The 24,829-nt window shown below is 41.8% G+C and overlaps 1 protein-coding gene across 1 annotated transcript; it reads left to right on the forward strand.

Annotated features, from left to right (window-relative positions):
* Positions 1-1,610: 1,610 nt before the first annotated feature.
* Positions 1,611-11,654, forward strand: LOC128502063 (heparan sulfate glucosamine 3-O-sulfotransferase 2-like). The gene is made up of 2 exons (XM_053471761.1): positions 1,611-2,156; positions 10,686-11,654. Exons 1-2 carry the CDS (start codon positions 1,630-1,632, stop codon positions 11,302-11,304), a joined length of 1,146 nt encoding a protein of 381 aa, XP_053327736.1. The 5' UTR covers positions 1,611-1,629; the 3' UTR covers positions 11,305-11,654.
* The last annotated feature ends 13,175 nt before the right edge of the window (positions 11,655-24,829 follow it).

A 24,829-nucleotide genomic window follows, 5' to 3' on the forward strand; every position in this document is an offset into this window, starting at 1 on the left:
TGTCAATAAAGCTTCACGCTTCTATATCTACAGTTAGAGATCATTAAAAAAAGATCATTTGACAAAATAACAGCCAATCAGAATTTGGCAACATCTGGAAATGTTCCGTTGCCACTCGCCTCATATAAGTCATTTGCTTGTAGTCGACATTCTTTGTTTGTTTGCCGTGGTAGGGTTGAGTGACTTTTCTTTTGTTTTTTCTCCTTCTGTACAGAAAACCATAAGGAATCTTTTAGGCCGTGAGCTCTTATAGGGCAACAAGGTCTATATGACTACAGGAATCGTTTAGGTAGGGTGCCTCGGTTGGTTTGGAGAGGGAGGAAGGGAAGTAGATGGGAAAAGGGAAGGGAGAAGAGTAAAAAGAAATTTGATGTGAAAGGGAAGGAGAGACTGCAAGAGAGAAGAGGAAAAATGGAAAGGGGAAGTGAAAAAGGAAAGAGTGGGAAAGAAACAGGAAAGTGGAAGGGAAACTATCAGAGAGAAGGAAAAATAAATTGGAAAGGAGACGAGGAAAAAGAGAGAGTGAAGGGAAAAGAAACAGTAAAAGAAAAGAGGAGAAGGAAGGAGAAAAGGGAAAATGAAAAGGAAAGGAGAAGGGGAAAAAAGAAGGAGAGAAGAGAAAATCAACAGGAAAGTGGGGGTAATTATGAGAAAGAAAGGCAAAGAAACGAGAAAAGAGAAGAGGAAAAAGAAAGAGCAAAGGGAAAAGAAACAGGAAAAGAGAAAAGGGATGGACAGAGAAAAGGGAAAAGAAACAGGAAAGAGGGGGGGGACTATAAGAAAGAAAGGATACCAAACGGGAAATAAGAAGAGGAAAAACAGAATGGAAAAGAAACAGTGAAAGAGAGAAGGAAAAAATGATCAGGAAAGGAGAAGAGGGAAAGAAAGAGAATGGAAAAAAACTGGAAAGGTGGGGCTAGAAGACAGAAGGGAAAAGAGATGGGAAAGGTGGAGAGGAGAGGGAGTGGCAGGTGGAGGGAAGGAAATTCGGGGAGTGGGACATAAATGAACAGAAAATCCTCTTCCAGGATAAAGAATGTATTATCAGAGAATGTTACCCGCATCTGGTACAAAAAAACCTGCAGAACATCCACAGACCTCTTCTATATGTGTCTGATAGCAGCCCCTGCCTATCATCGGAGAGCTGGAGATGACATAATCCGGGCATGCCTGGGCGACAAAGAGTTAATGCTGAAATAGCAGAAGACACAGAGATGCCCCACAAGCCCTGGGGGTTATTACAGGAGCCACCGGGGCACCCGAACCCCCTGCCGGGACACCCGAACCCCCTGCCGGGGCACAATCTGTGATTAAAGGGACTGGGTGCCAGGCAGTGCATGCAGATGGAGGGGGGGGGGACTTTCCAATCACAGCGCTCTGTGCAGGTGGGATCTGTAGGTCTGGTCCCCAGCTCCGGCAGTGTAGGGGTTAACCGAACGCTCTCCTAATTCGCTGCTGCCCCGTTTTGCTCAGGAAGGGTTAATGAGGAAGGGTGGGTGGGTGCTGCAGGAAGACCTGCCCCCCAAGCTGATCTCAGACAGGGGTGTGTGCCAGGCAGCCGCGCTCCGTGCGAGCTTCACCCGGGACACTTACACATGCAGGAGCCCGAGGGGCCACAATGTGGCCCCTATGCATGGAGTCATGGCACCCAGACTGAGCCCCCGCAGGGCCCGGAGATACCTCTTCGCCTGCACCCTGTGCTTGTTCTGCTCCTTGCTCTGCTACAACCTCATCCTCCGCACTCACTCCGCGATGGGCAGCGGGGGGTACCAGCAACTCACCTGCCCTCTCCCCCCAATCCTCGGGGGCAAAAAGCTACTGCAGAAAATGCCTCTCTGCCCCCTCTCCGGAGTTACCATCCTCCCAAGCAACACCGATCTACCCAATACCACCGGTGAATGGAGTGGCACTGAAGCCCCCCAAATAAAGGGGGTCTCCCCCAAACCCACAGAGCATCAGACTCACCCTCCGGGCAACAGCAGCGCGACCCCCAGATATGGGCACAAGAGACTCCCCCAGGCTATCATTGTGGGGGTCAAAAAAGGAGGCACGAGGGCTGTTTTGGAATTTATCAGGGTGCACCCCGAAGTCAGAGCCATGGGGACCGAACCCCACTTCTTCGATAGACACTATGACAGGGGTCTGGACTGGTACAGGTGAGTACACTGTCCTGGGGGGCCACTAAAAGCAACTACTGCCTGCTGCTTTCAACTCATCAGTTCAGTCTTTAGCTTTTATCGCCTTTTCTTTACTGCTTTTCATAAAATGTAGAAATTTGACTTTTTTCTAAGATTATATAGATTAACCTAGAAACGCAGAATTTGTCGGCAGATTGGCCCCATTCAGCCCCATCTAGTCTGTCCTGCTGCAAAGACTGAACCCTTACTCAGTTCTTGGTCTCGTCTTAGATTAGATCCCATGTATGTTAAAATTCCTTCACTGTATTAACCTCTACCACCTCTCCTGGGAGGCTGTTCCACGTATCTACCAACCTTTTCGGTAACGTAAAAAGATTCTTTCTAGCCTCTTTCTATGCAGTCCTAACGTTCTGAAATAGCCTCAGTTTGTAAGATGGTCCGTGGTTTCTTAATTTGCTGGGACTAAGAAAAAAAAGTTAAAATTGGCTAAAATACAGTAATCTTGGTGCCAAGTAACCCGTAGTTTATAATCGGATTTAAAGTCCCAGGTGTCAGTAAAATCCTAATCCGACGTATCTTTAAGATTCCTTCCAAGACACAATCCGTTGAGTCTTGATTGGAAGTGGTTACCTAGAAGCGGTGCGAAAACTGCAGCCCTGCCGCCGCCGGCTCGCTGACTTTGACAGATGGCCTCCTGTAACTAGTTTCCACTAAAGAACATTTCAGAGGCTGCTCAGCCCGAGCCGGCGGCTTCCTAAGAAGGATCTACTGGGCTTTATTCTGTGATAATTCGAAGAAGCCCAATGACTTACGGATAAGGAGATTAGAAAGCGAGTGAGAAGAACGGCTGAGATAAAGAGATGAGAAGTCAGGACTCTCTAAAAAGAAATAGGTGACATTCTGTGTTATCATTATATACATTAATACCCATTAAAATACTCTACGGAACCCCTATATATATATATATATATAAATATATATGTGTGTGTGTATATATATATATATATATATATATATATATACCTTTCTAATTGTTTATAATGAATAATATTTTGTTTAAGACTGAAAAATGTAGATGATAGGAAAACATGAAACATACACAATATATACAACTAAATGCACTAAACGGGCACATACACAGACACATTATATATATATATATATATATATATATACACACACACACAATATATACACAATATATACATATAATGATATTGTTTGTGTGTATATATATATAATTATATATTGTGTGTGTGTATATATATATAGATAGATATATAGATAGGTATATAGATATAGATAGATATATATATAGATATATATATATAAAACTTGACAAGTAGGTGTCCGCCAACACATCTGGATGATTTCGTATAATGGCATATCACGGTTTATGTTGACATTTTGTACTCTACTGCACAACGATGGGAAAGAATAAAATGTAACACTGTATGTATATATATATATATATATAGATATATATATATATATATTGCTATTCTGGCAGTAATAAATATGACATTTCTATAAATAAATAAATACATTTTTTTGCAAATTTCTTTAAATAAGTCACAATGTTTCACAAATCAGGCAGAATATAAATATTTGAACTACGAAACCCCAAACCAGTTTAACTAAAATCTTTATAGCAATTTTTGATTAAATAGCAGGTACGGCTCCAGCAGATTCCTGCGCATGGCCCCTGAGTGTAATGTATGGACCGGAGGAGACTAATGATTCATTTTTTTTTTTTATAAGAATGAATTCTTGGTCGATAACGAACACATGAAACACTGAGACAGCAGGTGACACCTCTCGGTCCTTCTTAGTTTCCTAACCACATACAGAGCTCATATTTAGTTGTTTTTAAGAATATTGCAAATATTTAGTGCTTTTGTACATTATTCCTAATTCTAGGACAATAGGCTATTGTCAAGAGTAGAGGGTCAAAAACATACATGTTTTGTGGTTTTGTTTTCTACTGAGAGGGTGGTGGTTTGGCGCAACAGCCTTCCAGCAGAAGTGGTAGATGTTGCAGTCATTAATTAGGCACAACACCAAGAACCCAGTTTGGTTTGAGGCTTAACAACAGGTAGGACAATGGGTAGATAGGGGAGACGTAACATTGCGTAATACATCATTACATTTACTACATATACCATAAGATTAAATAGAAAAGGAAAATTAACCTTTTGAACCCTTTAGAATACTTTACCAACCTATGGGACAAAATGAGGGTGGAGGATAAATGGAACTGCTTCCCAGCAGAGGTGGTATCAGTTAATATCCTGTCCAGTATTACAAATACTGGTATTATAGAGGACCTTTCATACCTTCACATCATGATGGATTTATTTTTTCTCTTCTACAAACCCCCTCCTTAACTACTTAAACTGTCTGGAGTTTGGGGCAAATTAATGCCAGGATGGCTTGGAATGTTTGAATTTATACATGGAAGTTATAGAAGTTTGGTTAAGATTTTTCCTTTTTTATTAGAATTCTAGGTTAATGTTATCGGCCGAGCTAATTTTGGCATGCAAACCCTGTGCTCCCGACCTGCCTGGGTATGCACGTCCTTGTTTGAAAGTTGAATACAAAGTAGACGGAAAAGAATCCAAGAGAAGTGACCTGAAAATAGAGAACAGCTTGGAGATGAAAGACAAAAAAAGATAAAAGAAGAGCACGGGGGCCAGATTCCTTACCCATGGGGGCAACCGGCAGCCCAGAATTTTAAGGCAGCTTATAAAGAAATAATGTTTTCCTTTGTGATAATTTAGTGATGGAGGTTTTTTTTTATTTTGGGAGAACAAATTAAACGGGAAACGCACAATTCAGGATTTGAGTTAGGAATAAATCAGATTCTTACATGATAATTATTTATTACCCCATTATTACCCCAGGCTTTCAGGCCAGGTGCCCCGTACAGCAGGCTAGACACTTGCCAGCAACCCCACTTTTCGAGACACAGTGGTTATGGCTTAATGATAGCTCCACCCACTTTTGGTGACATCCTGATGTGTTTTTACCACTCCTATGACCGCTGCATGTTTATCATGTTGTTTGTTTGTTTAGTTTGGGGTAAAGCACTGAGCAACGGGTGCTTGGGGTGTTAATTCAGCCAATGTAAACCCAGGTTCTACTTATTTGAATTCAATATGGTTGGGCAAAAGATGGTCTAAATGGAGGGGGAGGAGCTTGAGCCAATTTGGCATTGGCTATAAGCATGACCACACTCTCCGGTAGTCCTTTATCAGGACCTTGGTATACCAAGGATCGTCAACTCCCTTCTACCCCAAGGACCTGTCTAGGTGTCCTCCTAGTTCAGTGTTAATTACAGCAGTGTAAATTGAATTACTGCGTGTGAATTAGAAAAATCCCAAACCTGTGGCCACCTTGTGCCGCTGAAGGTCATTATTGGACTTCCCTGCTGTAAGATGTATACCACCCACCCACATGTTAATGGTAGAGAGCTCAGCCCCGATGAGTTTATAAATGAATGTTTCTGTATTGTGTGAGCCCGGTGACTTTATTAAATGAGAATTTATATGGTTCTTGAAGGATGAAGTGAAAGTCTGAAGAATGATAGGCTCCATAATTCATTTACATTTGTCTCGCGTTAGCTGCATGCACCATGATGCCCGCCTAAGGATAGTTGTTGTTTTCTGTATAAATGTGTGTGTTTTAGTGTTAGAAAAAAAGGATATTGTGTAGCGTCTGGTTTAAATGGTGATATTACAGTATACAAACTTGTGTTTATATGTGAAACCCTCCTTATTTCTATACCATGGGAGCAGCCATCTTAACTTAATATTGGCAGGGTCCAGATGATCATATTTGTCCCCATTAAGTTATCTCTCCCTCAGTTGCTGATTGATGTTGGTTGGTTCAGGCAGCCTTAGCATGCAGACCTGGGCTGGTCATGAGAGGTAGTTCCTGGCGCTTTAAGGCCAGCGGCCGCCTGGTGACCAAAGTGTGGCCAACAGCTGCATACGCAGGGCCATGTGCTACGTTTTAATGTTCTTGGGCATATCAAGCCCTTGGCTGCACGTCCAGCGCCCGAGTGACGGATCCGGTGAGTGTGTGGCGCATTTGCCCGGTGTTCCAGCCGACCAGTCCAGGCCTTTTAGTAAGAGTAGATGAGGAGAATGGAGAGAACTTCGGGACAGGAAGTTGAGTAGGTAGACATCTCAGTGTCCCATAAAGTAGTCCTTTTAATCTCCTAGACACCCTCACCATTTGTAATTCTTCTGCTATCTCTATCGGCGCGTCTACATCTTCATCAGCTTGCCTTGCCGAGCATCTAGGTCAGGATCATATAAACCTACCCCTGGAGGGCAAGAAGAACGCCAGGTTTTCAACATAATAGCACATTGTTCACCGTTATTGGGATGGAAATGTTTTGTAACAGGTTGTTGGATGCATCTGAAAACAATAACAGGATTATACCCCTGGAGGACTTGTTTCGCTAAGCAATGATATTCACTAATCTTGCAATCATATTTATTCCGCGTGTATTTCATTGAGCATTAGGAAGACTCGTATTCCCAGACACCATGTTTAGCCTTTCTCGCCGCTCAACATGCGCTGTTAGTCTGCTGACGAAACAGAAGGAACGCGTTGAAGAGATTATAGTTATTGAGGATGGTTTAAGAAAACACAATTGTAGTTCATTTCAAAAATTAATTCTAATAATGTATAGATGGAGTAACCGAAAAAACGTGCATTGAGAATAAATCGCGTGTCCGCCACGGATCTGCATGCTGATTATTATGAAAACAGTAAGCCATTTTGAGGAAGAATAATGCATTTTATTTTTGCAATACTTGCTGTTTCTATACGCATTATTGGGGCTTTTAGGGCTGTAGAACCCCGCGATCCCCTCATACCCAGCAAACATTCTGAGATCCTAGAAAAGAGGGGCATCAGCGTACCTGAGATTCCGGGTGAAGCTCCTCCACCCACTTCCCTTACAAAAATTACCCCTGGAAGTCAGCAGGACCACCCAACGACATCAGTGGGGCTACAAAGGGGGGGGCTCTGGGTAACCAGAGCCAGAAAGTTCTCAGGTATGGCCATCTTGCACCCCAGGTAAATGCCCGATATGCCAGTCCAAAGGCAGATCAGGCGCTGCAACATTTGGGCAACAGCTTTAAATGCTGCATACTCATACCCAGCCATCAGGTCATACTTACCCTCTTTGGCAGCCTAAAAGTGCCTGGACCGCCTGGCCATCCCCAGCCTAGCCCTGGCCCTGCTCGCTGCAGCAAGTTATAGCCGGCAATTCATAAGCGCAAGAGAAGTGAGTATAACAGCCAAAGATTTGCGATAAATCATCTGACAAGGTGCTGCAGGCGGCTCAGCTAATGCACCGAATCTCTTATCTGTAATCTTACGAGGAACGTTGCTGTACTCTAAATAGCATCACGCATCATTAAGGCAAAAAATATTTACTATCAAATGTACCGAATAAAAGAAAAAATAATAATAATCGCATCATTTATGACATTAACATTGAACCCGGTATGCAAATGAACAATTCTCAGTCTATTTACATATCTAGCTGCGAGATGACATCACAAAAAGGGACACTTTAACTCCCCATTTCTTTCCCTCTATATATTGATATATATATTTTTTTTGTTTGCTTTTACTATCAATTTTCAATGTAATTAATAAAAACTGGTAAGCAGGGCTTATGATTTTTGAACTGTTGGGAATTGACCCAGAGTGGAAAAAATAAAGCTAAAAAAAAAAGGATTGTAATTAATAGACCGTCATCCAACGGGATCGATAATCCTGATCAGACACATAATGAGAAAATCTATGGAGGGTTGTGATTAGATTCTGTTAGAGACAGCGGCTCATACATGTCGGGTCTTTCATTTATTTTATATTTGCAGTAACCGGGTGAGCGGAGTACCTCGGAGCGGAATATGACAAGTCAGCCGGCACAATCATATCTGAAAGCTAATACGCAGGAGGCTAAAGGGTTGAGTTTAATATACCGAGCAAAATCATGTTTGTAAAGCTTGGGGGGGGAGGCCACGGCTGTGAATCAGCCTAGCAGAGCCTACGTCTTCACCTATACAGGACCAGCCTGGGGATGACGAGGTGGTCCTGACACTTTAAGGCTGGTGGCCACCAAATGACGTGGCTGTGGCTGGATATGGGAGGTCGCGCGTTATGCTCATGCAGTGTGCAGCCAGGCAAATCCAGCCGGTGGAGCCGCACACTGCAGCACCCGATCTGATTAGGCAAGTATGGGGCGATGTCGGCCGGGCATCAGACTGGTGTGGTGGAAAGCATTTGGCGCTTGAAAAAGTAGGATGGGCTTTTTGTTCTAATTTGAATTTGGGACACACCGTCTTCTAGATCTGGCTGGGGCACCAAGGTGGGATTACAGATTCTCTACGGGGCACACGTACCTTTCAGCCGCTTTCAGTGCTGCCTTCTCGTCATACCCAGGAACTCTCCGGGAGAAGTGCCGCTCCTCCGGGTCAACCCCAGAATCCTCCGGGTCACGGGAGTGGGGTCCTGATGCGCCCCACTCCCCGCCCATTTCCCCTTTTAAATGGGAACACCCACTGAGGTCAGCAGGAACGCCCACTGACGTCAATGGGCAGTCTTGGCTGTGTCCCTCTCCCTCTGTGTCCCCCCTCCGGTTATCTGGAGCCCACAAGTTCCCGGGTATGCTGCTAGTATGTAGCATTCTTATGATCCCATGGGGTGATCAATTAATTAGTCACAGCTGGAACCTTATTAAAGCCACTGCAATTAATCGATTTGCTTCCCGGGTATATGGATGCCGCGCTCTGCTCCGCAGAATTACATATGTGGTGTAAGCAGCATGTTAAATGTATGTATCCAGAGGAAAAAAAACAGGTGTTCAGGTAATCCGTAGAGATAACTGTGCTTGAAACTGTCTTTAATTAGCACGCCATAAATAACCTAAGAGTCTCGTGTCTTAATTGAATCGCCGGGTTAAAGGTGCGGTTCCACTTAGACAAGATAATTTTTTAATAAGCAAATACTCATAATAGTTTAATTAAATAAATTTAGTTGTAAAAAGCCATGAAGGTTCCCCTGTAAGGCCGACTGCTAAGAATCAGAGGGGCTTCTCGAAATCCTAAATGTTTTTATTGCCTGAGCATTTTTTTTTTGAACAATCTTCTTCTTGTTCCGTGTGGATGCGGAAAACACGGATAAATCTTCATCCAGACAGCCTTTTGATTAACAAATAATTGCAGCAGCTGTAGCTTATTATGAGATTTTTAATGAATGTGGCTTTCTTTATCTGGGATGGAATTTCACCTTAGATTAATTACTTCAAGATAAATTAACTGCACTTAAGCGCCTAAGTAAAATAGGAGCCGAGTGTTCCGCCTGTAACCGACTCCTATACGTTATTACGAATCTGTTCTACTTAATTATCTGTTCTGTACAAAGTGCTTGCAATGCACATCTTAGAATTATAACCGCTAAAATATTTTTATTAAATTTGTTATTTTGGATTATCAGGCACCGTATCGCATTTTTCACCAACATATATTAAATGGAAACATCCATGCAATTTCTCATTGTACAGCGCTACGGAATATGATGGCACTATATAAAAAAAACCAATAAATAATAATCATTTTCCCTCCTTTCCCATAATTATTAAGTAAACTCCATGTAGGAACTGGATTCTACCGCCATTGTTTTGGCTGGTCATACTAGAGATTGCTTACGACCGCACAGTTCCTCTCTAAATCACAATCGCTAATTATAACAAATATGTAGGGCAGAACATATGATGAAGCAGCAAGATCCCACATAAAGCACAACAGATGATAAAATATGACTAATACATTGTTGCAGGCTTTTCCCATTCTGCTCAACTTCTGGACCACTGTCCCACTGGTTGGATTCCTTGGCAGGCCAGGTAGCCGTAGGTCATGTCCCATGGCTGTTCCTTATAGTAATCACTGTGCTTGTATATCCCGTGCTAGGCTTCTATGAGGCTTTCATGACCATTATTGGTCTGCTGGTCCTTCTTTATGTTCTTAAACCGTAGGTCACATGTTAGCAAAGACAAAATAAATGAGGGAGGGGAGGAAGACCTGGCTTCATGTTTGCATTGGTAGCACTTGCCCTGTTTCTTGGAGTATTAGGCTACAGATTTTTTGGGTAATATCTTATTCATGGGTGAAAAGCAAGCTGGATTTTCCAGATAGTTCTCCAGACAAATATTTTTCCAGGGTTGGCCCGAAAGATAACTGGCCGCTGCCGAATGCTTACTTCATCTTGTCTTGCTCATGACCCATCCCCAATCCCACCAATTTTCAGCCCTTGCAGTTTGTTGAAGTTGTACTGATATCTATTTATTAAGGCGATGGTAGAGGTGCCTCCAATCCAATAACATCCAGAAAGGGTCACTAATTCTCATGGCAGCTTCCCAATCATTAAAAACAGAAATGAATGGAATTTGGCTCAAACAGTAGTATTTAAAGGCTGTGCCTTTGCTGTATGGTTAACTTCCTTGCTTGTTGTCTCCGTGTTTAGAAACCTGATGCCTCGATCTCTCGATCAACAAATCACGGTGGAGAAGACCCCTAGTTACTTTGTGACACGGGATGCTCCACGAAGGATCTCTCACATGTCTCCCAGAGTTAAGCTGATTGTGGTTGTCCGTAACCCAGTTACCCGTGCCATCTCGGACTACACACAGACTCTGTCCAAGAAACCTGACATCCCAAGCTTTAGTGAACTGGCCTTCTGTAACAAGACAAGTGGAGAAGTAGACACATCTTGGAATGCGATTAGGATTGGACTCTACGCGCTGCACCTTCAACCATGGCTTAGCCATTTCCCGATTTCCCAGATGCATTTTGTGAGCGGAGAGAGACTTATCACAGACCCAGCTGGGGAGATGGCACGAGTGCAGGACTTCCTTGGTCTCAAGCGTTTGGTCACCGACAAACACTTCTACTTCAACAAAACCAAGGGCTTCCCTTGTCTCAAGAAGCCTGGAGGTGGAGGAGTACCACGTTGCCTGGGCAAATCCAAGGGACGGACTCATGTACAGATAAACACAGAGGATATAGAACAACTGAGAGAATTCTATAGACCCCATAACATAAAGTTTTATGAGACTGTTGGGCAGGATTTTCACTGGGAGTAGGGAGGTTCCAGGCAGGTGTTGCTGGAAAGCAAAGCACAAACCACAAGTGCAAACTAAGGGAAAATAAAGATGGGGCAAGAGACAAAATCAAATGGAAACAAAAGAACAGACAAAATACAAAATAATAGGTTGCAGAGCCAAAGGGATGACATTGCCTCGTAATGAGTGCACAATGATACCTACCAACCCACTGATGGGACTATAGCCGAAAACAGGAAAGAGGCACAAGGTTAAAACATATATCGATATGATACGATGCACAACTTTACATATAATACCACATTTAAAAGAAGCAAGTCAAATAATAGGAGAGCACAAATCACTGGAGTAAATGTTGATACGGGAAAGAAGTTTAAAAAGAAAAGCCAGTTGTTTTATAGTCCCTCAGCTGTTCTATAATGCAGAGGTAGCAGGTGGATCAGTCCCCGATGTTCAGTGATGTGGTTATGGCTTACATGGTGGTCTTTCGTCTCTATGTCACATTAACGAAGTGGCACCAAGATGTTGAAATGAATCACAAATTGCACAAATTCTAGGATATGGATAATTAGCACAAATGACGGTGACCAAATCTTAAGAATGTGACATCGTGCCCCTCCATTATGTTACTTTCTCTGAAGTAGAGCAATCTCTCAGTGTGGGCTTTGGTGGCTCAGCATGGTCCAAAGGATAAGTCACAAGCTATTAATGTGTTTCATGTGTCTCAAATTGCAACAAAATAGTGTGTTTTTGCCCTTGTATCTATAAAACATATTCACATACTTGTGTACAGATTGTTTAGATATACGGAAAACACCCACAAAGAACACAATGGGGTAAAGCCAAACTTTAACTTTGCACATTTCAGTTTTAAGATCTCCTACCTTTTCATAGAGTACTTTTTCATTTATTTTGGGGAATTTTGTTTGAAAATGCTCAGATAAATCTTCTCAACTCATGTTTAATATCCAATTTCACAACAATATTTGGAAAGTCGTGGTTAATTTCTGTAGTTGTCTTTTTTGGTGTGAAGACATCTAAAAGCCAGAGATCTCCTCCGCTCAAGAGAAACTGGAGTAAAGCGTACTAATAGAAAAGTAAGACATAATCCTGGGATTTCTTCATCCCATCGAAATGAATGAGGCTCAGATGTTGTCCAGGACTCCTGTTTCTGTTACATTGTGTAAGGCTTCACAGTTAAACAAGACTCAACTTTCATAGCATGTTGTGTCTAAACAGGGAATACCCATATCTGAAATGCTAAATCAACGCTATTACTGAATCCAAAAAGATTGAAGTTATTTAGCATAGGTTGTTCTACCGTATCAGTCATGTTAGTCTCAGTTTAGACAACCAGAGTTGGCTTCTAGGCTATGGTTGGCTAAAGACCTCACTACAGCTCCAGTCCCGACAATACGGCTATTCACGGGTATCTTACACCCCAATATTCATCACCCCGGTGTTGGGTTGCTACCTGGTTTCCTCCTTCCTGACTGATCCAACAGGTCAGGACGTAAAAATTGTTACGTCTTTTGAATTGCCAAAGTTGCCTAAAATTACAGTTATTGTGTCTCATTCCCACTTCTTTTAATATTTTCGTCTTGTATCATTCTAAGGACCTTGTAGAACGGTCCAGTCTGCAGTCCATGGTCCATGAGCTCTGCACAGGTTAATAACTAGGCAAAGGAATACAGAACAGCAACAATTGTAATGTTGTGTTTTGTCATGTGTACCATCGTGTGTGTGTCAGTTGGACAAGGTGCAGTTCGTATCTTGCTTCTTACCGCGTCCATTAAGATTATTTGCTTCTTCTCCTTAAGCCTCTGTGTATCTTACAGACGCGGAATCAAGGAAAGGCCCGTGAATGTAGGCTTTAACTCATTCTTCTCATTCTTCTGGCACTTAAACCTCGTGTAATGTCATCATAGAATCCTGAAGACTACAGAAAACCCACAATTGAGACGCGGAACAATTGTTGCAAGCGCCGATCTGAACATAAAGGGAAGTCTAATATATGCACACGCACGCATCTTGATAAAGCTCTCCAAATGCATACTTGTAGCGTTTATGACTCCCTGTCAATAAAATATTTCTAATTTTCTTCAACACTTTTTTTTAAATCAGTTTTGTTGCATTTCGGGCAGTTTGTTCCTGTGCTCAGTCTTTCCTGTAATTGGCATCTAATGTGCATCTTTGGCTCTCTCCAGGCATGAATGTATGTAAATGCAGGGCTAATACGCTTCACTAGTCTGCCTGCCGGAATAGAACGATAAATTGTAGCAGGGATATGATGTCATACTTGACATCATCACTTACAGCATGACTGCTCTGTGAGCGGACAGGGAGAACATTCTCGATGACGCAAAGGAACTGATCTACTAGACTCCAGGGAGTGGGGTAACTGGAGTCATAGTGGCTTTTTGCCCTCTCTTGGGACTGGGGTCTGGTCATTTATGGACCACCTGTGACCTCATAGGACCTCTGATCCTCTAGCAACCATAATTATTTGTAGCCAGCAGTTACAGCAAATGACCACCGATCACAGCTATCAACGTAACATATTTTTAAACGGTATCCGTTGACACCCGGCCGCTGCTCCATTTATGCACTGGGATAGCGTCTATTAATGATATTGACCGTATCGCTTATCACGCGTGTAAATTAATACTTAGGACAGATCGGCAGTAAAAATATTGCACAACTCATTTAAATTATACTTTGAAGAGCGGCTTATCCCGATGTAGATTTAAGTGGGATTTTCCAAGCTCCGAAACAGCATGTTAAGTAAGCACTTACTGAGATTAATGCCCAGCGTCTTCTTCAACGTGACAAAGTCTTACTTACCGTGTCCGCGTTGAATAAACATGTGAACGCTTCATAACCAACGCTTGATGGCTCGTATTTTATTGCTTCTATTCCTAAAGTTGGGTGGTGTTCTTTTTGTTCAGAAACCCTGAAAACCCACATGCATAATATATACATATAGCACGGTCTGCCGGTGCATGTGCTACTGAGCTTGGATATATGCTTGCGCATGTGCTACTGAGCCTAGACCAAAGCCAATCACACTGCGCATGCCCAGTCATCGCATGTTAAATATAACCGGCCGAGATGCCATAGGCTCAAATAATCATGGCGGCCAAAAGGAAACCTAAGTTAAAAAAAATTAGAATTTCCCCAAAGACGGATTATTGGTGCCGTGGCAACTAGACATTGATTGAGCAGTTAGTTCCTTGTGGGTCCCTGGTGAAGATAATAGAAGATTTTGATGGTCTCCTCATTCCTTTGAACAAAAACACTTTGTATGGTTTTTCACGTTAAGTCTGAAAAATAAGGATTAAAGCAATGGGGAAGGTTCTTGGTAAGGCCGATAGATTGCTTTACGAAGATGGTTGACTATGTTCCGAAGGCTAGAATAATTTGCTGATGTTGAAGCAGTCGCCTGCGTAGACCATACATTGATATGTCATAGTTAATTAAACATGCGATGACGGGGATTAAATAAGCGTACGTCACGTGATTAGATTTAAGACGTTAAGGCAGACTCTCCTCCAGTCAAGCGAGATGTCCAGAGATAAATGAGAAAAATCATATTAACTTCCGAATGCCAAGAAGCTGAAGGCAGCAGAACCTAATCTTGAATCCGATCTGATATTAATAAATCAAAACTTCAGAATCTGATGACATTTGCACAGAAGAACAAAAAAAAAAAAAACCCTAATGTAAAGGTGCAGCCGGAGTTCCCGGCGATAATATCAACAAGGTATAGGCAGGTAGCGTACGGTGTCTTTAACGGAATAAAATGGACGGTCCCACTGATGTTGCTGGTGGTCCCACTGACACCGCAGGATAGCCGCCATTTTTGGAGGGGAAGTGGGCGGGAGTATCAAGAGTTCTCAGGTATGCTTATGCGTAGACCATGGGAGCAGCCATCTTAACTTCCTGCTCTCCAGATTGGTATGCTCTTCCTCATTAAGTACTTCTTAGGGTAGGTTACTAGCTCTCTCCTCCCAGAGAAAATGACCCAGGGAGAACCCAAGGAAGTATACCCTTTACCCGGAGTCCATCCTGGAGTCTTCCCGTAGTGTTTCCTGGTATGTTTATTCCTCCCCTTTGTTTGAAGCTGTTGGGAGCCTCTGATTGTGGAGTTAGTTGAAGGGGAATGGAGTAAATAAATATGCTAATTCTGTTACACTTTGCCACAAATCTCAGTGTCCCTGATATTAAACAATAATTGTGAAAAAAATGTGACATGATTTAGTTTTATTTAGTGTCTGATCAGTTACAGGGCAGATGGTTTAATTCTATACCAAGTAAAATATGTAAAATATTACTTTTAGCCAAATTGAGTAAAAAAAGCTTTAAAGTAAAAAATATTTATTCAATATTTAATTTTATATTTATTTAATGTCCCTGCTTATGCCACATATCGATATAACAATTTATTTATTCAGATTTTCTCCAACACCAAATCCTCTACAAAAACTTCGAAGAACAGATGCTTCCAAAGTAGTGTTTGATGACTTTGCTGTTCTGAGAGCGCCCTGCTACTAAATTAAACTATACTCCAGAGCACATTTTTCAATATCAAGTCTTCTGTAAAATGTGCAGATTGGACCTAGTTCTTTTATGTACAGAAAGTCCAAAAACAGTGAAGAATTGACAGTAAGGGTCCATTAACAACAAGAGTCTCTCTTATTACAGTCCCAACGCGTTCCACCGGAGGTTTTGATGAATACACATTGATTCACAGGAACCTTAAAGCCTATGATTATGGTCTAGGAGCTGATCAGAGGACTGGTAAAGAAAAAAAAAATCATTTTCATTGGGTAATCTCACAAATCGGAACATCAACGTATCAAAATGATTCTGGTCAGAGACTAAAGATGACTGTGAGGGACAAACTTCTTAATTATGATTTCACTGCACTCTGTATGGAAATATTAATAATGCAGAAAAAAATCCCACCACATCCAAAGTGGAGGTATCACATCAACCACAGTATGATCTACTAAGGCTTTTAATTCTACTTGTTCATATAATTATGCCACAAATATGATATTCGTCATCACATTTCTTGGCCTTTTGGCTAAGATCAAGTGAGGACCCATGGTGAAGGGAAAAGCTTGAAGCCCCGGGTGTTCTATTTGGTTGCACACAAATTTAGTCCTGAAGAACCCGGCCCTCCTGCAGGCCTCCTGGCCGAGGAGGGACGGAAGAGGGTGCGTATCCCTTCAGGGAGTGCGACACCTGAAGACTAGGGGGGGTCTGGTGGCTGCTTTGGCCTCTATGGGCACCAGAACATTTTTTCACCGTTTTTGGTTTTTATAGCGAAGAACTAAACCCCGGGGCCAAAAAAATCCAAATTGTCATCGTGCTTACCAAGCATTTGCGGTACCTTTTATGCATCACTCCCAGTATATTTACGGCTTTTTATTTGGGACCAGTGAAGCGTGTCTACAGAACACCGGGTCAAAAATACGGCTCTGAATACCAGTGACTACGGATCAGCGTCAGACACTAAATTCCTTTGGGTGGCCGCTGACCCACCGCAAAATGTCATAGTCGTTCTTTGATTTATTCTCGCTAAATTTTTTATATGACTGGTCAGCGAGGTGATCTAAAATATACAGGAGCCAGTGAATGGACGGACAGCCACAGGTACAGTTATTTATAGCCACCACAGAAATGTCAAATTATTTCTGGATGAAGAAACAGAAAACACGCGAAAGGAAAGATTAAGCATAATGGATATCAAAGCGGTTCTGTCAGCTTCTTGGACCTTGCACTGGGAAACTCTATCCTGTCCAGAGTTCTGTTCCCAGGGCTCTTCACGAGGGTAGACAGATGTGGTCCATGTCCTCCAGCACAGACCTGTTGGAGACCTTCATAATGCTCTATAACAGAAAATGGGCATGGGTATCATACCCTGGCGCAGAAGAGCAAGAGGAACGTGAGTCGAGACTCAATGAGATACAATTGAAAGGTGATGGATTCTCCCGAGTAAGGTCTTTCCCTGAGATTTTCCATGACTTGTGAAGACACTCCCGAAAAATGAAAATAATAAAAAGGGGACTTGATGAGACTTTAAGAAATTAATCTTTTGGATTACGCAAAGCAATGCCAGCGAGTATATAGATAAAACCAGAACCACTTTTGGTCCTTGAGATTTGATTTGAAAGAACATTGGGACCACCCTACTGTTGACATACGATTGGTTATTGGGCACTTTGAGAGATCACAATTTGCTGTGAAATTAGCCCTTTTAGAGTTCGCTGCTTGCATTCCGTACTCCTCAGCTCTGATGTTTTTCACAACCTCTAAACAACATTATTAAACAAGCTCCCTGGGTCCTCTACAAAATCAATGGATATCGATCTATTTCTCGAGTTTCTAGATGCTTTAGAACAAGCAGGAACTGCTAGAATCTTGAGGGGGAAAAAAAAAAAAACATTCGTCCTACAATTATCAAAAATAGCAAGAATCACCCGCATGATCTGCGCTTCACAGTAGATCAAATTGATTCACACGTCAACTTAAATTAACAGCGTATAACATGACGAGTCTAAAATCATAATACAATTTAAATTAGTGGGACTTCGCAGCCTTGGGAATTTGCGGATAATGTAGACATTGATTGAAAGAGCACAAAACAGATTTCAAAAACTGTGAATTGCATCGTGGAAATATCACCACCGATTTAGATCAACGCCATTACGCTTTTGCGATCTGCACTTTTAATTTTTTTTTCTTGGGTTTATTTTAGACCATTTTTAGGATAATATATTGGAGGTAATTCTAGGCAGGGCCCAGCCCCATTGACAACCTGGCTCTTTTCCAACGTGAGCATTGACAAAAAGGCGTACAAAACAAGTTTGAGGTGAACTCATCGAGGACAGAGAGCTGCTAAGTATTCTGCCCTGCGGTACATGCCCGCTCGGGAGCGTCTCAAGCTCCCTCGTGCCATCAGAGAAGAAAAAAACCTCCATTGATATATTAGTCCACGTGGGCCGTTCAGAACGCTAATGTGAGGCATATTTCCTCTCCACAAAATGGCCGTTCCCGCTAATGTTGGGGGTCATTCCTGCTGACACCCCTATTTAAAGGGGAAATGGGAGAGGGGCATGTCAGGACCCCGCGACCCGGAGGATTCAAGTGATGACCCGGAGAACCGGCGCTTCTCTAGGAGTTCTCTAGACCAAACCCAGAGAGGCCCGGAGGCCACCCTTGTTGTTAGTTATTACATTTTGGGTGATTTTCCCTGCTCTTGAATTCCGTTCCACCATAGACTTTCATTAGTCAGAGTGTCTCACTGGGTGATTAAAACCAAGTCACTCTATTGTTTCTCCCAGGCAGTATGATATGGAGTCAGGATGTTTGTCTAGTAGATTGGGCTGAGATAACAGAGCGAGAATTCATACACATTAGTAACGTACAGCTGCCTGGAAAGCATTTATTAACAAATTACAGAACAGCACAATATTTTTGGACGCTTATTTTTAATTTCATACTCGTAATTAAAAAAAACATTGGGAGTTCTCCTTTAAGAAGTTAAAGTAGATTTAGGAACTGAAAGTCATCTCCGCATTCCCCTGTGCTCAAAAGATAAACTATCCACCACAAAAAAATAGACACCGCACACCCCTTTAATGAAAGCGATCATTTATTCCGGCATAAAGCGGGAGACGTTTCAGTCTTCACGGACCTTTAGCAAGCCATAAATGTGTTCACAAAGCACCACACATGCAGTATTATATATGTGTGTGTGTGTAATATATTTATATATATACCCACATATCAGTCATGTGACTATACAAATCAATTATATAAATTAACCCCATGTTGTAAAAAATCAGTTAACCATTTTGTAAAAAATATGCCGCCCAATGTACAATAGCTTTCCGCTAATTTAATCACATTTTTAGTGTTCCATAAATTTGGAGATGCTACCTGTTTTGCATTGGAGTCACACAAATACTTGGTGCCATGTTTTCCTCTGTGCCAACATTTCCTTTTCCCAGGAGTGATGGGAGTGATAAAGGGCCATTGGAACACAGGAGTGATGGGAGTGATAAAGGGCCATTGGAACACAGGAGTGATGGGGGTGATAAATGACCATTGGAACACAGGAGTGATGGGAGTGATAAAGGGCCATTGGAACACAGGAGTGATGGGAGTGATAAAGGGCCATTGGAACACAGGAGTGATGGGAGTGATAAAGGGCCTCTGTACGCCTATGAAGATATTCCATTAAAAATCAGCCGTTTCCAGCTACAATAGTCATTTACAACATTAACCCCATCTGTGCTGGAGTTCTGATCCATTTCATGTTGTTTTAAAACATGGACATTTCTAAGTGACCCCATACTTTTGAAAGGTAGTGTATATCTCCGCTATGTTTCTAGTCTTGCACAAGGTCCGCTTCCAGAAGACCAGGAGAGCTTCCTTTGTGCACAATGACCCAAACACCAGTCTCCAAAGCTACTAACTGTACAGATGTTCGGTATCTCTTCAAAGCTGTCGGTCTACCTGTGCAAATCAGCCACCTATTGTGAATTTCTGAAGAAATCTTTAACGTTCTCCCATCTGAAGCTCTTGAAAACAACACTTGGGAACCAGTCTTCAAGCATAAAGGAGACCCCAAAAGCAGCAGGGAATAGGGGTAGGCAAATCATCACTCTAAAATGTACCATTAATGATTAAGTGATCAATGATAACGTTAGATGCCGTTTACACAAAGTCTACAATAATTGTCTCTGTTGATGGGCATATTAAGAGCCGATAAAGAAGCTTGGAGTATAATGAGAAATCTTGCAAGGATTAGATGTCTCTTCCCTCTCAGTGTGATAAATCCGCATCTGTTAACATTCATGTACTTACGCATTAGCTCTAAATACATGTAACAGAATTCTCCTGAGCCTTAAAGTCATTTTCATTCTACACATTGTGTTTTTTTTCCCCCTTGATCCAGTTTTGCATACATTAAGGTAAAGTGTGCAACGAACACCCTCAGCGCTGAAACTTTACACACGCCGACTGTCAAGTCATCCTTCCCTGAGAACATTATTGACGGATACTCCAAATAATTCTGTGTTATAGCTCTTCAAGAGGCGTCTATGACGCAGTTACATTTCAGAACATCAAATATAAAATTCATTGTATTCAGTTTGTTTTCCACAAGCCAGAAGGCATCTGCGTAAAGCATGTTCCCCATACTTCTAATGGCCGAATGATAAGCGTTTAGGAGGTTTGCTTGGAGTTTTTACAGACACTTTTTATGTAGCTTTGCAGCTATTTGATAGCCATTTATATAATTTAGGTAAGACATTTAGAAGAATAAAGTATTTTAACCAACATCGTGTGAATTCCAAACTCTATTTTCTGCTGTTCCTCCACACATTTCCATTTTAAGGCTGATACCCTCACACCCACCAAACATTCTGAGCTCCTACAATGGCAGGTGGTGTCCACAAGAGGTAAATGGATTGGGGTTCCAACCACTTCACCCAAAATAATCCACCACTATCACGGTAGAGCCTGTTGGGTCAGCAGAAGGTCCATGGCATGTAAATCTACCCCTGTAAGATATCAGCTTGTCCCTCTAGTAGAACATTATGCAGAAGTTTTTTTTTGTATCTTTTTGCATTTTAGGAGACACTTTTTTTAATTCGTAAACCGCCTGTCCTCGCGCACACTCCGCTAGCCTGGGACCTGCTCTGTCAAATAGGCGACTCGCGAATTCATTCAGTTAATGATCAATAATCCATGTCGTAACTTTAACTCTATTGTTGTCTCGCGCATTCTCACAGCTCTGCACACACTTTTGTGTTTGTTTGCTACCTCTGCATTATTTCGGCTTTATGAGGCTTGCAATTCACTGGAGTGGTTAAATCTTTGTCACAAGCAATTCATGCTTGCAGTTGTTAATCAGGTTGGTGTTCATGGGACAGTAATTCCTTTCTCGGGAGATTATCCGTCTGATCGGCTGTAGTCCGCAAGGGGAGGCTCAGAGCAGCTAAGGGATTTGTTATTTTTTTTTTTTCTAATTTCCTTTAACGGGTTATGTTTACAGGAGGATGCTCTAGAAAGCCGTGTCTGCAGCTTATGCGCATCGGGAGAAAGCCACTCCGAGGGTCTACGGGAAACAGTAGCTGAACCAACTGTGCGTGAATGTGATCTACACACACATTCACACACTCACACAGCTGGAAATTTCCACTAGCGCATGACTTCATAAAAAAGCAAGCAATCATCCGCAAGACAGAATATGCTGGAGGGTACTGGGGGCCATGATAATATTCCCAAATTATATATATATATAAAACACAAGTCTTGTTCACAGGGGGTGTAAAAGAATTATGATTATTTTGGCAAAGTATCTAGCTTGACAAACTGGGCCACTTAGAATAGGCTTCTGGACCCACCAAAATTACACCAATAAACATAGAATCTGATGGCAGTCTGACCATTTTCCCCAATGTAAAAAGTCAAACTTTAATTAGTCCTTGGTCACATCTTAAATCCAGGAGCCATATACCTATCCCATGCGTGTTTCAATTCCTTAACTGTTTTAGCCTCCATCACCTCTGATGGGTGGCTGCTCCGGCTAATTTTTGTTCTCATAACTTGTAAAGCGAATTTACATCCCCCGTGAAGATGAAGATGCTAGCCAGGTTTCGAAATATCTTTCAGGTCAGGAGAATTGCTTTTTTTTTCCCAAGCCCCTATGTGAGTAGCCATTTTATTTCCTATTTGGATTCCTTATAAAGATTTTATTTTAGTCTTTATTTGGGTACAATGTAACCATTTCAAAGAATATAAGAAGACATGCTACTTAAGACACACTTGTTAGGTCTTCAGCTGAAATCGGTGTCGGTGTCATTGGACTTTGGAGTCACAGGAGCATACATTGGCATTATTACTATTACGCGTACATAAGACGGGCATTGTGAAGGATCAGTCGATAGACAATATTTTCTCAGCAATGCAACCGGCATTTTTTTTCCTGCCATATAATTTCAGTTTCAAAATAATGATTCCGTTATTTTAAAACATTTAGTCTTCCCAAATGCAAGTAACCAACTAGAGCAACAGCGCCCCCTGGAGGGAACCATAACAAGGTCCATGAATCAGGTGAGAAACAGAAGTGCAGATAAAAATCGTTCGGCCCCCCCATGTTTTTCCTGCTGTAATGACCCAAAATTTTAATCAGTCCTTGGTCTAGTCTGAGATTCAGAAGCCATATGGCTACCCCATGCATGTCTACGTTCCCTTACCGCGTTAACCTTTTCTTATGCTGGAAGGCTGTTCCAGTTATCTACCACCATCTCTGTAAAGCAAAGACTTTATTATGTTACATATAATCCTTTGACGCTTTAGGTTTAGATAATGCCCTTTCATCGTTATGGCTTCTTGTACGTTCAGCTTCTAACACCTAAGGTGAGGCAAGCATTGGTGCCGTTTCCAAACCCAAGAGCGTGAGTAATAAAGTCACACACATTAAACCAAGCCGATTAGTCAGTTTTGATGCTTTTATTTCATTTTGCATTTATAATATCATCAACTACAGGTTATCAAACGTGTCTCCCACAAAGAAGCATTCTTTAACGTAAAAAATATAAATTCTGCATATTAAAAGTGCATACACGTTGAATAATAAAACGTAGAAATAAATAATAAAAAGGCATTGTTACACCATCACGCACCAAGGCCAAATGCTTTAAAATCAGTGTTCACCAAGGTTAACCGTAACCGTCCGGATCTTAATACGAGGTTGTCAAGAGCTACACGCCACGCGTTCCCGAACACCGGCGAGCAGCATCGCTTGTAAAGTTACGGGTACCACCAAACAGCCGTAGACGCTCAAAGACACGGCACGCGAGCTGCACTCGGAGGGCAAGTAAGAAGCTAGCCTAGGGTCAGAGAAAGCAAAGGATATCGGGAAACGGAAGAGAGGATAATCCAGTGTCAGAGACTAAGGAAAAGGAGAGCACTTCTTACCGAGTTGTCCAAGTAAAGGCATACTTAGCGTTTTCCTGAAGAGCATGAAGAAGACAATTACATTGTATCACATTCCTACAACCAGTAAAAAAAAGAATGTTTGTGTGGGGTGTGAAATTTGCTTTCTTAAGTAGAGGTTTAATGTGAAAAGGCTCTTTTTAAAAGGATTGCCATAGCAGTGGTTGGACCATTACCCGTGGTGGCCTCCCATATATTAAGCTGCAATAAACCCAAAAATGGTAGCAAGGTTACCCCGGCACAAGCGTTTTAGACATGCAAATAGCATCAATAGCATTTTATAACTTGGAATGCAGTCAGTATCACAAGAAACTGTAGCGAAGTCACACGCTCACATGCAGTCAGAGATGGAGTGGAGGGCAATTATTCAAAGCAAATGCCCGACCACAAAAATATTGTTGAGCATGCGAGAAGTTGTGGTCTGACATCGCTCAGATCTGAACCTCGGGTCCTTGGGCTTTCAGAACCTACGCACACAAGCACAGATCCATGAAGCGTCTGCCCGCGTTCAGAAGACATTAATGTGAGTGGATTCTGGGAAGCTGGACTACCAACGACCTATTTCAGGCCAGAGGCCTATGGAGATTTCTATACCCCCCGTCTACCCAAATTACAGTGACCAATTATATTACATCAGAGCTTCGTTCCCATCAACACGCGATTCTTCTTATTAAACAAAAACTGAACAACAAGACTTATATTGCTGGTCTTAAGAAGAAGGGAATAGGGCAGAGTTAGTTAAACCTAACCATGCAACCGGGGAGTCATTAGAAGTAAAATTCCTACCCATTATATATACGAAAAAAGAAAAGCCTTTGAAAAATTAAGGTTTTAGTTTTAAAAAAAAAATGTCCAAAGTGAACTAAAATTCAATTTGCTAAAACAGTTGACATTAAGTTCATCCAGCAAAAAACAAAAAAAATTCATTCATGTACGTTCATATACTGAGCCTTGGGCGGTGTAATTTGGGTAATACAGACTTAAAATACAATAGTGTTATAGAGTAACGTATAACGGGGTTAAGTAAGGCAGAGACCGTCAAATTAATTTACCTCTGGTTGATAAATGCTTCTAGGCCTTTGGACAATTGTCCGGCAGCCCTGGAGCTTAGAGAGCAGATCGCCTTTAGTGCTTTAACACAAACTGAAGCCTTTATATAGATAGCAGCAAATTTATTCTAATAGTGTAAAAAATAACCCAAAACGTTGCTTGTTTTAGTGTTGCACAATGCAAAAAAAAAAAAGAAGCACAACATTTTTAGAAATATTCACAACAGTAATGATAGGCAGATTTTTAAACAGTGTGCTCTGAGAGCATTGATGAGGTATTAGGAATTTCTGTAGTATTTAAAAAAAAAAATAAAAAAAAACATTTTTTACCTCTTTTGCTCGCGATTTTGTGTACGATACGGCTCATAAGAGAAGAATGCCCCATAGTGCCGTTCAAGTAGCTGAGATGAACGATATGAGATGAACACTCAGAAAAGACAGCTAGACTGGTCACAAAGCCTGTGCAAATGCAACAACCA

Source organism: Spea bombifrons, chromosome 7 (genome assembly GCF_027358695.1).
Source record: "Spea bombifrons isolate aSpeBom1 chromosome 7, aSpeBom1.2.pri, whole genome shotgun sequence".
NCBI classification, from domain to species: Eukaryota; Metazoa; Chordata; class Amphibia; order Anura; family Pelobatidae; genus Spea; species Spea bombifrons.

Coding starts and splice junctions, on each gene's coding strand:
- LOC128502063 (XM_053471761.1), top strand. CDS start 1,630: ATGCATGGAGTCATGGCACCCAGACTGAGCCCCCGCAGGGCCCGGAGA. Junction 2,157..10,685: donor AGGGGTCTGGACTGGTACAG/GTGAGTACACTG, acceptor CTCCGTGTTTAG/AAACCTGATGCCTCGATCTC.